General features: G+C 55.8%; 3 protein-coding genes across 3 annotated transcripts; 2 read left to right on the top strand and 1 right to left on the bottom strand.

Moving 5' to 3' along the window:
- Positions 1-6,566: 6,566 nt before the first annotated feature.
- Positions 6,567-8,118, bottom strand: CCMA1212_006024 (Ornithine aminotransferase; the record flags this gene model as incomplete). The annotated part of the gene is made up of 3 exons (XM_073703265.1): positions 6,567-6,704; positions 6,809-7,510; positions 7,624-8,118. The coding sequence occupies 3 exons, from the start codon at positions 8,116-8,118 to the stop codon at positions 6,567-6,569; spliced, it is 1,335 nt and encodes a 444-aa protein (XP_073558468.1).
- Positions 8,119-8,454: 336 nt separating this feature from the next.
- CCMA1212_006023 (uncharacterized protein) lies at positions 8,455-9,054 on the top strand (the record flags this gene model as incomplete). The annotated part of the gene is made up of 2 exons (XM_073703264.1): positions 8,455-8,810; positions 8,877-9,054. 2 exons carry the CDS (start codon positions 8,455-8,457, stop codon positions 9,052-9,054), a joined length of 534 nt encoding a protein of 177 aa, XP_073558467.1.
- Positions 9,055-9,839: 785 nt separating this feature from the next.
- On the top strand, positions 9,840-11,973 carry CCMA1212_006022 (GPI mannosyltransferase 3; the record flags this gene model as incomplete). The annotated part of the gene is made up of 3 exons (XM_073703263.1): positions 9,840-10,056; positions 10,187-10,417; positions 10,483-11,973. The coding sequence occupies exons 1-3, from the start codon at positions 9,853-9,855 to the stop codon at positions 11,971-11,973; spliced, it is 1,926 nt and encodes a 641-aa protein (XP_073558466.1). The 5' UTR covers positions 9,840-9,852.
- Between the last annotated feature and the right edge of the window lie 417 nt (positions 11,974-12,390).

Below are 12,390 nucleotides of genomic sequence, written 5' to 3'. Positions count from 1 at the left end.
GCTTTGCTGTAAGATGGAAATGGGTGTCGCTTTTCCAACCTCGCTTGACGGGACTGCACCGGTCAATTTCAAGTTGAGATGTCTGTGTGTCTGTCCAGCGCTTGTGCACGTACGGATACGCGGGAACTGCTCGCAAATGAAGAGGCCAATGGTCGTTCGACTGGCGGCGCGATAAGGATGCCGTCAGGCAGATGGAAAGGGTGCTGCAAGCGCATGCATACCTTATGTACGAGTACTTTGCTCAGTCAGGCTCGATATCAGGACCGGATGCTATTGATGGGCGTTGGATGAATTTGGTCGGAGCGCCAAGTGAGGTAAACGGAGTACTCCGAGCTGCTGACGTCGAATGCGATACATGAATGCAGCGCGGCAAGACTCGACAAGGGACATGATGCACACCTCGAGATAAGAAGGGGGAAGCAAGATACCAGCCAGCAGCGATAACGGCCTCCAGCATACATAACATGCAACAATAACAGACACTCGTCCATTGATTATTGCTCATTTCATCCATGGCCGACTTCGCGTCAGACCGACTCTCGCCGGATGCAAGGACAGCGGCTCCCTCTGCCCCCTTTCCCTACCGTTTCCGCGCCCTTATCGCGCCTTTCTTGGGTCCCGCAGCCTGTCTTCTGTCTCCCGTCCCATTATGGAGTACGTTGTAGACTCGAATCGCTGATCCCGGCCACGGGAACCCAAAGAACCTTGAATAATAAAAGACACGCTTAGCTCAGAATTGGGTTGGTCGTCCGGGGTCGGCGGCTCGCAGCGCTGGGCAAGGGATCGGGCTGGCGTGCATTTGGCAGAGACTCGCATCATTGCGCTACGACTGACGTCCCCGTCCGGTACTTGCGGCCTGGTGGCGTCGAGGCATGACGGCTCACGCAAATGAATGGTTTGTCAGTACAGTATTCGAGGCTACCCCTCGGGATTGCCTTAGGAGGTCCTGGTCGAAGGCGAAATCCAATGCTTTGTCAAACATTGACCGAGAAATGGCGTGCTTGCATCTGCATCTGCATCCCGTCTGCTGCGCATCCGCGCGAGTCGTTGCAGAGCGTTTGGTCCATCAGCGTATCATTTGCGAGGTACGGATATGTACTTGTTGCCATGGCAAGGAAATGTATCAAGGACAAAAGGGCACACGGCACCTCTAGAGCCCAATATGGAGAGCAAGCCCGTCTTTGTTGATGCATCGGTTTGTCTGCTTTCGAAGACAGGCGACGTGCTGACGCCACCAACGGAGGGTCCTGCGTACCGATGCACTCCAGAGCTTGAAGTTGACATGCATTTTTAACACAACCTCCTCGGAGATCAAACCGCCGTCGAAGCCACCCAGCACACACAAAGACTTAAGACGAGATTAGCGCCTCTCACTTGGATCAAGGACAAAGACTCGTCAAACCCCGGGAACCTTTTGGGATGCTGGACGTGCTGCCGTTGCCTCTGTGAATGGACGAGGAATCGGATGCATGAATGAGCAGCGTGGACGGATTGCAACCCACCGGCCCAGCTTTTGACGTTCATCGCCGCCTTTTCGAATCCACTCGCGAGACACGACGCTGGAGGGGACCCTGAAACCCACTCTTTCTTCTTTCGCTGCTGGTCATTCATGTAGGACTTGATTTAGGGCCATTGATGGCCGTTTCGCGACCAGGTCAAGCTGGTGAGTAGAGTCACGGCCAACACGGAGCTACAATGGACTAGTCCAAGTGATGTCTCGTGCCTTTGTCAAGGGGAGGGCACTGCCTCGTTTCTGTTCTTGAGAATATGGCTGCCTCCAGGATGGAGAATCTCTCTCGAGACCATGCAGCTGGACTTCAAGTTGTCCATCTAACTCGTACCGAGTACAAGCGGCAGAGTCCATGCGAAGGCCGTTTCCGGCGGCTACTTCAAGGGGGGGCGCCATGAACTGAGGCATTCATCACATTGAGAACAGCTCGCATCTGTTAGTGGAAATACCACCTACCTTGGGCAAATTACAGCAGGCAAGGTGTGGCACCTGGGGTTCAGTCCAAAATCGCAATGCCGAGTACGAGAGACCATCTGGGACCTTCCAGGGCTCAGCTTGCGCTGCAGAGGTTACGTACTTTGCCCACCGCCAAAGCGGGCGATTCTGCCGGACGAATGCTTCCGATAAGGCCCGGGCTGGCCTCGATTAGGCTCACCGCACTCGCAAGCTGCTTCAAGTTGTTGCGTCTTGTCTACCTCATTCATGGCTCATCTGTTCGTTCACCCTTGTTGGATCCGACATCGTCTCTCGCTTCTAGTTTGTCCTTCCCCGCATTTCCTGTCTTCCTTTTCCGTTCTACCTGGTCTTGATCGTGGCTTGGCTCCGGCCTTTGCGTTTGGACGATTCCCGTCGACTCACAGGCAACCGCTTGCCTGGCAGCTGGTGGGTGGATCGAGACACCAACAGCTGCCAGGCAATCTGAGACACCCTTCAAGGGCCCATCGTCCAATCAAGCCAGGCAGCCTCACTTGTCATATTTACGATGCCATCGTCCGCTCTCTGTGACACATGAGCCATCCTTAAGTACTACCTTATATAGGTAGGCATTCTGTCTGGAAGGGTGAGAGGGGAATAAGGTAGCTCCCGTCAAAGTACAGCTACGAAGTTCTAATCTGCTCCAGATCACCCCTCCCTGTTGACAAACGTCGTGTGCTGTACTCGTGCTTCAGCAGGTACTTTGATGCAGCTCTTTGCGTCAAACTGCGACGCTACTAGCTTGATCCGACTCTAGAAAGCGAACCCCTGGTCCGTTCAAAGAAGACCATGGCCCATTGCATGGACGGCTGGCGTCTGGCGTCCACAACTGAGGCCCCATTTGCAGTGCTGCTATAAACGGAAGCTGAAGTAGCCCAACAAACTCTCGACCAACAAGAGATCGATGCAGCTTGCCCTCGGTATCTAATAATACCACGTCAAAGCTGTGCACTTTTAGCAAAAAGCAGCGCATCGAGTTCAAGAGGGCCTGAGAATGGACGAAGCCATCCCCGGGCACCCCGGCCAGCCATGGGTGTGGATTCTAGCTTTTAGCAACAAACAAGAACTCGATGATTTTCGTTTCACGCTCAAAACGGTGGGTGTCACGAATACGGGATGTTTCTCTCTTGTACTTCGTACGCGAGGGGGACTCTTGTCGCACCGACAGAGTATTTTTAGTAGCGACGGAACTTGGTCCAGGCGCAGGCGGTTGTTTGGTCTCATGGCACATGTCCGGCATCATATGCACCAAATCCTGACCGTTGGCTTGACCCTGGCTTCTTTTACTTGTCTCGGTCAACGCTGACGGCCTTTGACATCACAGGCACAGAGTCCCATGGTCAGCGACTGCATGATGCGATTCTCTGAGCCGGAGAAGTAGGACGGCGAGACAAGAATGTCAGCAGTAGCCAGCTTCGTCATCACCGACTCTGATATCATTTCTCCCTTCTCACCACATCGTATCAAGCATTACCTCATCACCTGATGCTGCTAATGCGATGGACTCGCTTCTGTCCCCCGCTACTGCGTCTGGCTGCCCTCGCCGTCAAGCTGCTGAGACCCAACGGAACCACCACATGTATTCGATAAGGTATGAAGGTGAAAATGAGGGTATGCCACACCAGGCACATCACATCATACATACCTTCTGCGCCGCCTTTTCATGTCCCCCGCGCAGGATCTGCAAGCCAGTTCAGGTACAATGTGCCCGCCCGTGGTCTGAAGCGCCTCGAGGCGGCACCGCGGCTTCAGTTCAGTTCAGTCTTGTGTCGCTGCGACATGCTGTGTCCGTGTCCCATGCGGCTGACTGACCGGCTTGACTTACACCGATGCGGCGCTCCCGTGGCAGAAGAGGGGGGGGAGCCGATCGTCCTGAGGAGCATCTGAGGACCAATAAGCCCGAGTGACTCAGCCTTGAGAGAACATGGGCTTGTTCCCTGTTTGACGGCTGGCATGAAGGAAGCACGAAGTGGATTGACTTGAGTCGACCTGAATTGACGATGCCTTCAAGCCGGCATGTTCCATCACAAGTCGGTCAACACAAAGCAACCCAGCTACAGCTCACAGCTCGCCCTGCATAAACCGCCGTCTCGATCGACGCATAGCTTCACCTACCTAGATAAGCCAGTCGGCGCACCGCAGGACAACGCAACACGACCCCTTTTCTCACTTGCCTCAGCATCCTATCACGACGGACCACGTCCAAAAGCATGTACCTATCCAGTCAACGGGCATGTCTTCCGCGCTTGTCCATCGCCGCCTGGGGCGAAACCCCAAAGTTCGCTCCCCCCGCCGCAACATGACGTCGGTAAGAGAGCACAAGATCTGCATCCTTCGTGCCGCAACAGCAGCTAGGGCTTTTACCCCCTCACGTTGGGAATCCCATCATGCAACCCCCCCTGGCATCTGGGAGACGAAAGGACAAGAAGATTGGGCCATCTGGACTTGCCGCATCGGGAGTCATCTTGGTCTTCCAGGCTCCCTACTTTGAGTCCTTATGCAGGCTTACAACCAAGCATTCCACACTAACCCAGTGTATGCAATCTGTCACTCTATAATACCAACATCTTACGATACGATGCGATGCGACAACACTCTGAGCCTCACCAACACATCTCTCAACAACCGCCCTGCATCTCCATCCACCGGCAAACAGGCTCATGGTGACAAAGCGCCAACGCGACAAGACGGCCACCTCTATCCAATGGGGATGCCGAGCGGCATACCAAGTATGCCTCGCACACAGATGGGCGGTGTTACCTTGCTCGCTCCATAATCTAGGCATCCGTCCCGAACAGAGCTGCGGCCATGAGCCTATCACAGCAATCCGTTGCCATTCATCGACCACAGATGCAACACATACACACACCAAGAAATGGTCTCATCTCGAGCCGTCACTTGATCAACATCGAGCAGCGCAGTACCTGAGAAATGTCGCCCCTCTGGCGTCTAGGCAAGGCCAGGTATTACTCAAAACCCCATGTAAGTCAAAGTCCTGCATATATAGCACACAACACCATCACACCAACCCCATCCATGCATCACACACCCCAAACTTTACTCAAGTACCACATTCACCAGAAATTGAGTCACCATCCTACAAACCTGCATGATATACTCCTTTCTTCCCCGCTTTCTTTCGACAACCTCCTCTTCCCACTCACACACACACACACACTACAGTATAGACATCGCCTGCATATAAAAGTATCAATGGGTGCCATCCGAGATCCCTTCTCCAGGCACCGAGTCCTTCCATCCTATTGGACAAGGGGGGTTGGTTGGTATCGCTTGAAAAGCTCGGCTTATCGCTCCCCTAGACTCCCTGCTGTGCTACAACCTCTCACATTACTCGACTACCCGTCTTATCAATCCCTGCAGGGCGAAAGGAAATCAGATGTCAAGTCCTGATTCACAGCACAGCACGGCTAGATTCCCCTTACATGCCGTTTTCTATCAGAATACCTGCATGCTTCCCAACCCGAGTACCCAAGAGCAATACGCTCCACCTATAAAGTGAATACATATGTTCCACCCGCGTACCCAATACGAGACAGCAAAGATGAAACCAGAAAACACCACATGTAGACACACGCACACAGATCCGTAGGCAGAAATGTCCCCCTCTCCCCCTCCGTCCTTTTGAACACGCTCCTAAACGAGCTCGGCCATTACCTACTCGGGCAAGAATGATACAACGTGCCATCTGCCTCTGCTTCTCCGCCTTGTTACCTTTTGTGCCTTTGCTTCTCCTTGTGCTTCTGCTTCTGCATCTGGTTCTACGCCCACCAGACCACACAAATGTAAAAAAAAAAAAAAAAAACGAGATTGCAGAATGCATGCAGCCTTGGAGGCAGGCCGTCTGAGCCGCTCCAGCCAGTGACAAGAGAACCAAGGTCGAGGAAATGTGCATTCACGCTTTCTGTGGTATTTGCAAACGAAAAGCAACTCCGCTTTTCATGCAATTGACCGTCTTGGACGTGCCATTCTGCAAAGGAAAGGGGTGTATGTCATGATTCCGTAGAAAAGACCTACACTTAGCGAGTATATAGCGGTAATATTAGTAGCAGTTAAGCATGCGTGATAGTCAGTCATCCCACATCCATAGTATAGCTGCCGTGTAATCTTGACCTCAAACTCGTCTCATTCATCGTCCCCTGCCTCTGACAGAAACGAGCAGGTTACACTACCTACAGCATTCACGCCGCGGACGACACCGTCCGACCTGACCAACAGTTCAGGGAAAATCATTTCCGGCGCCAAATGATCAATCCCAAAAGAAAGGGAATAAAAAGAAATACAAAAAGGGGGAAACAAAGTCCCATGCAAAATCCAAAAACATGCTCCCGTTCCTATGCTGCTTCATGACCGGTCCTGGCTATCCCTTGGGTATCTTATATGTTTGACGTGGTAAATCAAAAAGGAAATTCGTCGTCTTCTCTTTCCGCGTGGGTCGCCCTCATAATTCCCGGAGCTCGCGCTCACGAGGCAGCTGCGTCTACTACTCGTAGGACGGTACGCCGTCAACACCCACCTCACCCCCTTCCATTCTCATACTGCCGAGGGGATGGTTGTCAACGCTCTAGTGCTCCTTGGCCTGAGGGGCAGTGGGGAGCTCCTTCAGAGCCTCGGCGATGATGCTGAGGCCCTTCTTGAGCTCCTCCTCCGTGATGACCAGAGGAGGCGCGAATCGAATGATGTCGCCGTGGGTTGGCTTGGCCTAGAGGATGACAGTTAGCAAAATGGGTTGCAGGGCAAGAGAGAGGTAATGGAGCAGGTGACAAGGCAGACAAGGCAGCCGTAGGTAGCAAGTGTGGGACTTACCAAAAGGCCCTTGCTCTTGAGCAAAAGGCAGAGATCCCACGCGGTCCGGCCAGAAGCAGCTGCCTCGTCAATGACGACGGCATTCAAGAGACCCTTGCCACGGACCGTCTTGATAATGGGCGACTTGAGGGCGGCCACGCCGTCACGGAAGATGCGACCCAGACGCTCGGCGTTGGCAGTCATGTTCTCCTCCTCGAGAACCTCCAGAGCCCGAATGGACACGGCACAGCCCAGGGGGTTGCCGCCGTAGGTTGAACCGTGAGTGCCAGGCTCCACAACCAGCATAATCTCCTTGCTGCTGAGGACGGCACTGACGGGATACATGCCTCCGGAGATGGCCTTGCCGAGAGTGACAATGTCGGGCTTGATGCCGGCCCAGTCGGAGCAGAGCATACGGCCGGTTCGGCCAATGCCGGTCTGGATCTCGTCACAGATGAGGAGGACGTTGTGTTTCTTGCAGAGAGCGTGGACCTTGGGCAGGTAGTCATCGTCGGGAACAACAACGCCGGCCTCGCCCTGGATGGGCTCGACAATGAAGGCGGCGGTGTCCTTTCCGTGGGCCTCCAAAACCTCCTCTAGGTCGGCCACGTTGTTGTAACGAATAGACTTGCCGGTAGAGGGAGAGACGGCGCCGATGTTGGGGACATACGGGCCGTAGTTGTCCTTGGACTCGGGATCGGTAGACAGGGTAATGGCGGTCATCTGGAAGACGGCGTTAGCACAGGCTTCTCAACATGAGCCAGAAGCTTTGAAAGCGGGTTGTGGCCTCAATCCAGAGGTCAGCCCGTTTTGCTCCTCGCCACTGATTCACTTACAGTTCGGCCGTGAAAGTTCTCGGCGACGCAAAAGACCAAGGCCTTGCCCTGCTCAACGCCCTTGACCTTGTATGCCCACTTGCGGGCAATCTTGATGGCGGTCTCGGTGGCCTCGGCACCGGTGTTCATGGGCAGCACCATGTCGTAGCCAAAGACATTGCGGATCTTCTCGGCCCACTTGGGGAAGACATCGTTGTAGAAGGCACGCGAGCTCAGAGTCAGACGGGAAGCCTGGTCGACAAGAGCCTTGACGAGCTCGGGGTGGCAGTGGCCCTGGTTGACGGCGCTGTAGGCAGACAGGAAGTCGAGGTAGTGGCGGCCCTCGGGATCCCATACATTGACGCCCTGGGCCTTGGCGAAGACGACGGGCAGAGGGTGGTAGTTGTGGGCGGCGTACTCGTTCTCGGCGGCGATGGCGGCCTCGGTGGAAGCGGCGTGGAAGCGGGAGGTTGCGGCGCCGTTGTCGGCAGAGGAATCGCTAGCGTGGGGAGCCATGGTGAAGATTGAGCAAGTCTGACTGTTGCAGTTGAAGGTGAAGATGAAGGTGTCGTGCTTTTGAACGCTCAAGAGGAGGAAAAGTCTAAGGATTGTCGAGTTAGTTTGGCGTCGGCCAACAAAAAGGCGAACCCGTGGGACGATAAGCCGATATAGGAGGGGGAGGGGCACCGATAGCAGATGGAAGGGAAGAAGCAATGAAACGTACCTGGGGACAGCAATTCACACAGAAGAGGTGAAGTCTGAAGAAGAGGAAGAAAGAAGAGGTGGACAAGTTTCGTGCTCCGATGAGGATAAAAGCCAAGTGAAGAAGAGATAAGAGTCCAAGCCTCGGGAATGCAAGAGTTCGGCGGCAGACCACCTGACGCCGACCCGGGGCAAGCCAGGGCAATTATAGACGGCCGTCAGCCAGTGAAAAGGCCGGCAAAGCAGCAGCTGGAGAATCAATGTGTCAAGCACAGGGCCCAGATCCAGGCATTGGAGACCAAGAGACGCCGCCGCTATACCCCTAAGTGCAAGTGGGAGCAGAGGCCGGTGGAGAAGCTGGAACTTCCCTGCCGGCCAGGCCAAAGCCAACGCCGTGGCGCTCCGGCCACCGTCGCACATCTGCTGCCGGTCTGCAGCGGCGAGGCTGCCGCAGGGATGGACGACGGGCGGCTGGCCTCGGCATTTGGTGGCTGGACCCTGACTTCGTGACCAGCGGATGGAGAGGGAGGGAGGGTCTCGCGATTGGGCTGCGTAGTGTGTGCGGATTCCAGAGCTCGTGGCCGAGGATCCGGAGCTGGAAGCCAAGGCGATCTCGACGAACGGAAGAAGGTTATGGCTTCTCAGCTGTTGACTCTGGGCAGAGGTGCCTGGGAGGTGGCTGGGCTTGGTGTTGGTCTTCCTCTGGCTACCGAGTCCTCGTCTGTACCAAATTGTCGCATCTCTCGATGAATTCGCAGCGCTATTGCACGCAACCCCACCGTTCGGCCACGATCCCAAGGTGCTGCAGCATCGGATCTAACGTGATGCAAGGGTGGGGGAGGGCGTGCCGTGAGTCGGAGAGCCCTGTACAACTCACGGGACGAGCCAATCGCGACGACGGCATTACGTACCGAGCTTGCGTTGACGATGGATGCTTGAGGACGGGATGCAGCGATGGCGGATGATGTAATATGAGGCTGGTGATGCAGGGGAAGACGATCGAGCCTCGATGGTGTCGATGCTAGGGATGAAGCTGGAGGCAATGAAGCTGACGATGTTGATGCTGATGCTGATGCTGATGCTGACGATCCATTGTCATACTGCTGCGTCTGTAGAGAGATATGAGAGGTGTGTGTGCAGCGGGCGAGTTGAAACGGGGTTGGCGATACTTTATCGTGCCTTGAATCGAGGTACATCATACAGCGTTGGGGTACCACCAAAGACATCCCACGAGCCACGACAACTCCATATCCTTCCTCTTCATACCCTCTTAACACCATTTCCTCACCAAACAAGGCCATTCAACCCGTTACGCAGCACATCCCCCGATACGCACGCCAGAACACCTCACCTCGCTGCCGCCATGCCCCGACCAGCACCCAGCCAATCGCCCTCCAGCGCGCCCCCTGCCTGTAAATCCGTCCCGCTAGACCCCCTACGACCACTAAACCAATCACTAACACCACCCATAGCCAGTGCACTCCACCCAACCAATTGAAACAACACACCTGCAACCTCGCACCAGCTCCGTGAAGCCATCACCACACCATGGCCGGCCACAGACGCGCCCCCTCGGCCTCGCTCAAGGGCAAGCCGCGTCTCTCGCCCGTGCCGCTGCGCGACATCTTCTTCATCCGCCTGGTCAATGCCTGGTGCCTGGCCACCTTCTTCCAGCCCGACGAGTTCTTCCAGGCGCTGGAGCCGGCCTGGCGCCTCGCCTTTGGGGCGGACAGCGGCGCGTGGCTCACCTGGGTGAGTTGATGCAAGATATTGATACATCTATGTATTTATATCTATAACTGCTTTCTTACAGCATCAATTGAGCCCATCGCTAGCAGAGTTGACACCATGAGAGAAAACACTCACTAACATCATCATCCAGGAATGGCGTCACCAGCTCAGGTCCTCCCTCCATCCCCTCCTCTTCTCCGCCGCCTACACCATCGCAGACCGTCTGTCCGCCATCATCCCGCCAGGATCCGCCATCCGCTCAGCCATTGTCGTTGCTGCTCCCCGCGTCCTGCAAGCCCTGATTGCTGCCCTGGGTGACTGGTACACCTGGCATCTTGCGGCCCATGTCTACGGCTCCGACAGCAACGTCTCCTTTTTCGCTGTAAGTGCCGTATTCTCATGACATTCTCTATAGTCTCACTCACTCACTCACCTTTTCACTCACAGCTCTTCATGCAACTCCTCAACCCCTGGCAATGGTACTGCTCCACCAGGACCTTCTCCAACTCCCTCGAGACGACCCTCACCGTCATGGCCCTCTCCTACTGGCCCTGGCAGCTCCTCGGCGTCGCCCCCTATTCCATCAAGGAAAACTCGGCGCCGTTCAACGTCCTGCGCGGCAAGCTCTGGCGCCTGCGTGCCTCCCTCTGCCTCGCCGCCCTGGCCGTCGTCCTGCGCCCTACCAACGTCCTCATCTGGCTCACCATCGTCTTCCTCGCCCTGACTAGGATCTCGCTGCAAGGCAACTCCCCCCTGAGCCTCTCCACCGTCGCCGTCCTCTTCAGAGAAGCCATCCTATGCGGCTCCCTGGTGGTGGGCATCTCCGTCCTCGCGGACAGGCTCTACTTTGGCTTCTGGACGTTCCCGCCGTACAACTGGCTCAACTTCAACATCTCCAAGTCCCTGGCCGTCTTTTACGGCCGCAATCCCTGGCACTACTACCTCCTCCAGGGCATCCCTCTCCTGTGCACCACCAGCCTCCCCTTCGTCATCCCCGCGCTCTTCAAGCCTGCGTCCAAGACCGCCGCCCAGGCCAACATCCTCCGCACCCTCTCCTGCACCGTCCTCACCACCGTCGTCGCCCTCTCCCTCATCTCCCACAAGGAAGTCCGCTTCATCTACCCTCTCCTCCCCGCCCTCAGCGTCCTCGCCGCCCCCCGAGCCGCCTCCTTCTTCACCTCCGTCCCCAAGACGAGCCCTCCGCCGTCCATCTCCTCCGCAGCCCAGATATCCGCGCCTCAGCTCTCCGGGACCAAATCCCCCACCGTCCGCCGCGCCCGCCTCCGCAACAAACCTCTCCTCCTCACCGCCCTGGGAATCAACGTCCTCCTCGCCGGCTACCTCTCCTTCCTCCATCAGCCCGCGCCCCTAACCGTCCTCTCCTTCCTCCGCAAGCAGTACGAACGCATCCACCCCTCCGCCGTCCGCCTCGCCCACGCAACCCACTACAGCTCCCCCCTTCCCCTCCCCAACGCCACGGCGGCGGACCCCAACCACGAGGCCCTCTTCGCCCTCTTCCTCATGCCCTGCCACTCCACCCCCTGGCGCTCCCACCTCGTCTACCCAGGCCTCTCCGCCTACGCGCTCACCTGCGAGCCCCCGCTGCACACCCAGCCAGGCACCCCCGAGCGCGACCTCTACCGCGACGAAGCGGATCGCTTCTACGACGCCCCCGTGTCCTTTCTCCAGGGGGAGCTCTTCGCGCCGGCAAGAGAGCCCGTCGTGCCCGTCCCGCGGTACATTGTCGGCTTCGAAGGCGTGGAGCCCTGGCTGCGCGAGTTCTTGGAGACGACGCCCGAGGGGAAACGGCTGGGCGTCTCGGAGCTGACAAGGGTGTGGACGGGGTTCAACGGCTTCTTCAATGAGGATTGGAGGAGGGCTGGACACATGATTGTTTGGGATACGGGGGTCTATGAGGGGTCTGGTGAGGGGGCTTGAGATTTGTTCTGAACTGGATTTGCACAATTTGTTCCAAGATGCTGTGTAATTATGTGTACTACCAAAACTTGTCGACTTAAATCATGAACATCGAAGAAGGATAAGAGAAGGGAACCTGAATATAGCATGCGGTTGTTTAATACCCAACAGATATCTTAGACAAACGTACCCAACATGAACTTGAAGCCTGAGCATACTCCAGATACTTGGTTAACGTATATTTGATACCTTTCTTGGTCCAATTGGTCTGTCGATTCCTCAGAACTTGTGAGGTATTCAACCATACTGTTTCTATTTTGCCCCGACACGCAAATAAGCACAAAAAAAAAAAACCACATCTCTCATAACTCAACAACGACCTAATGCTTCGCGTTCCTACATGACTTCTTTCACATACATACATAGATACATACAACG

Source organism: Trichoderma ghanense (genome assembly GCF_004382785.1).
Source record: "Trichoderma ghanense strain CCMA-1212 chromosome Unknown scaffold_6, whole genome shotgun sequence".
NCBI lineage: Eukaryota > Fungi > Ascomycota > Sordariomycetes > Hypocreales > Hypocreaceae > Trichoderma > Trichoderma ghanense.
The sequence above is the reverse complement of the archived record's forward strand: the minus strand, read 5'-3'. Positions and strand labels throughout refer to the sequence as shown.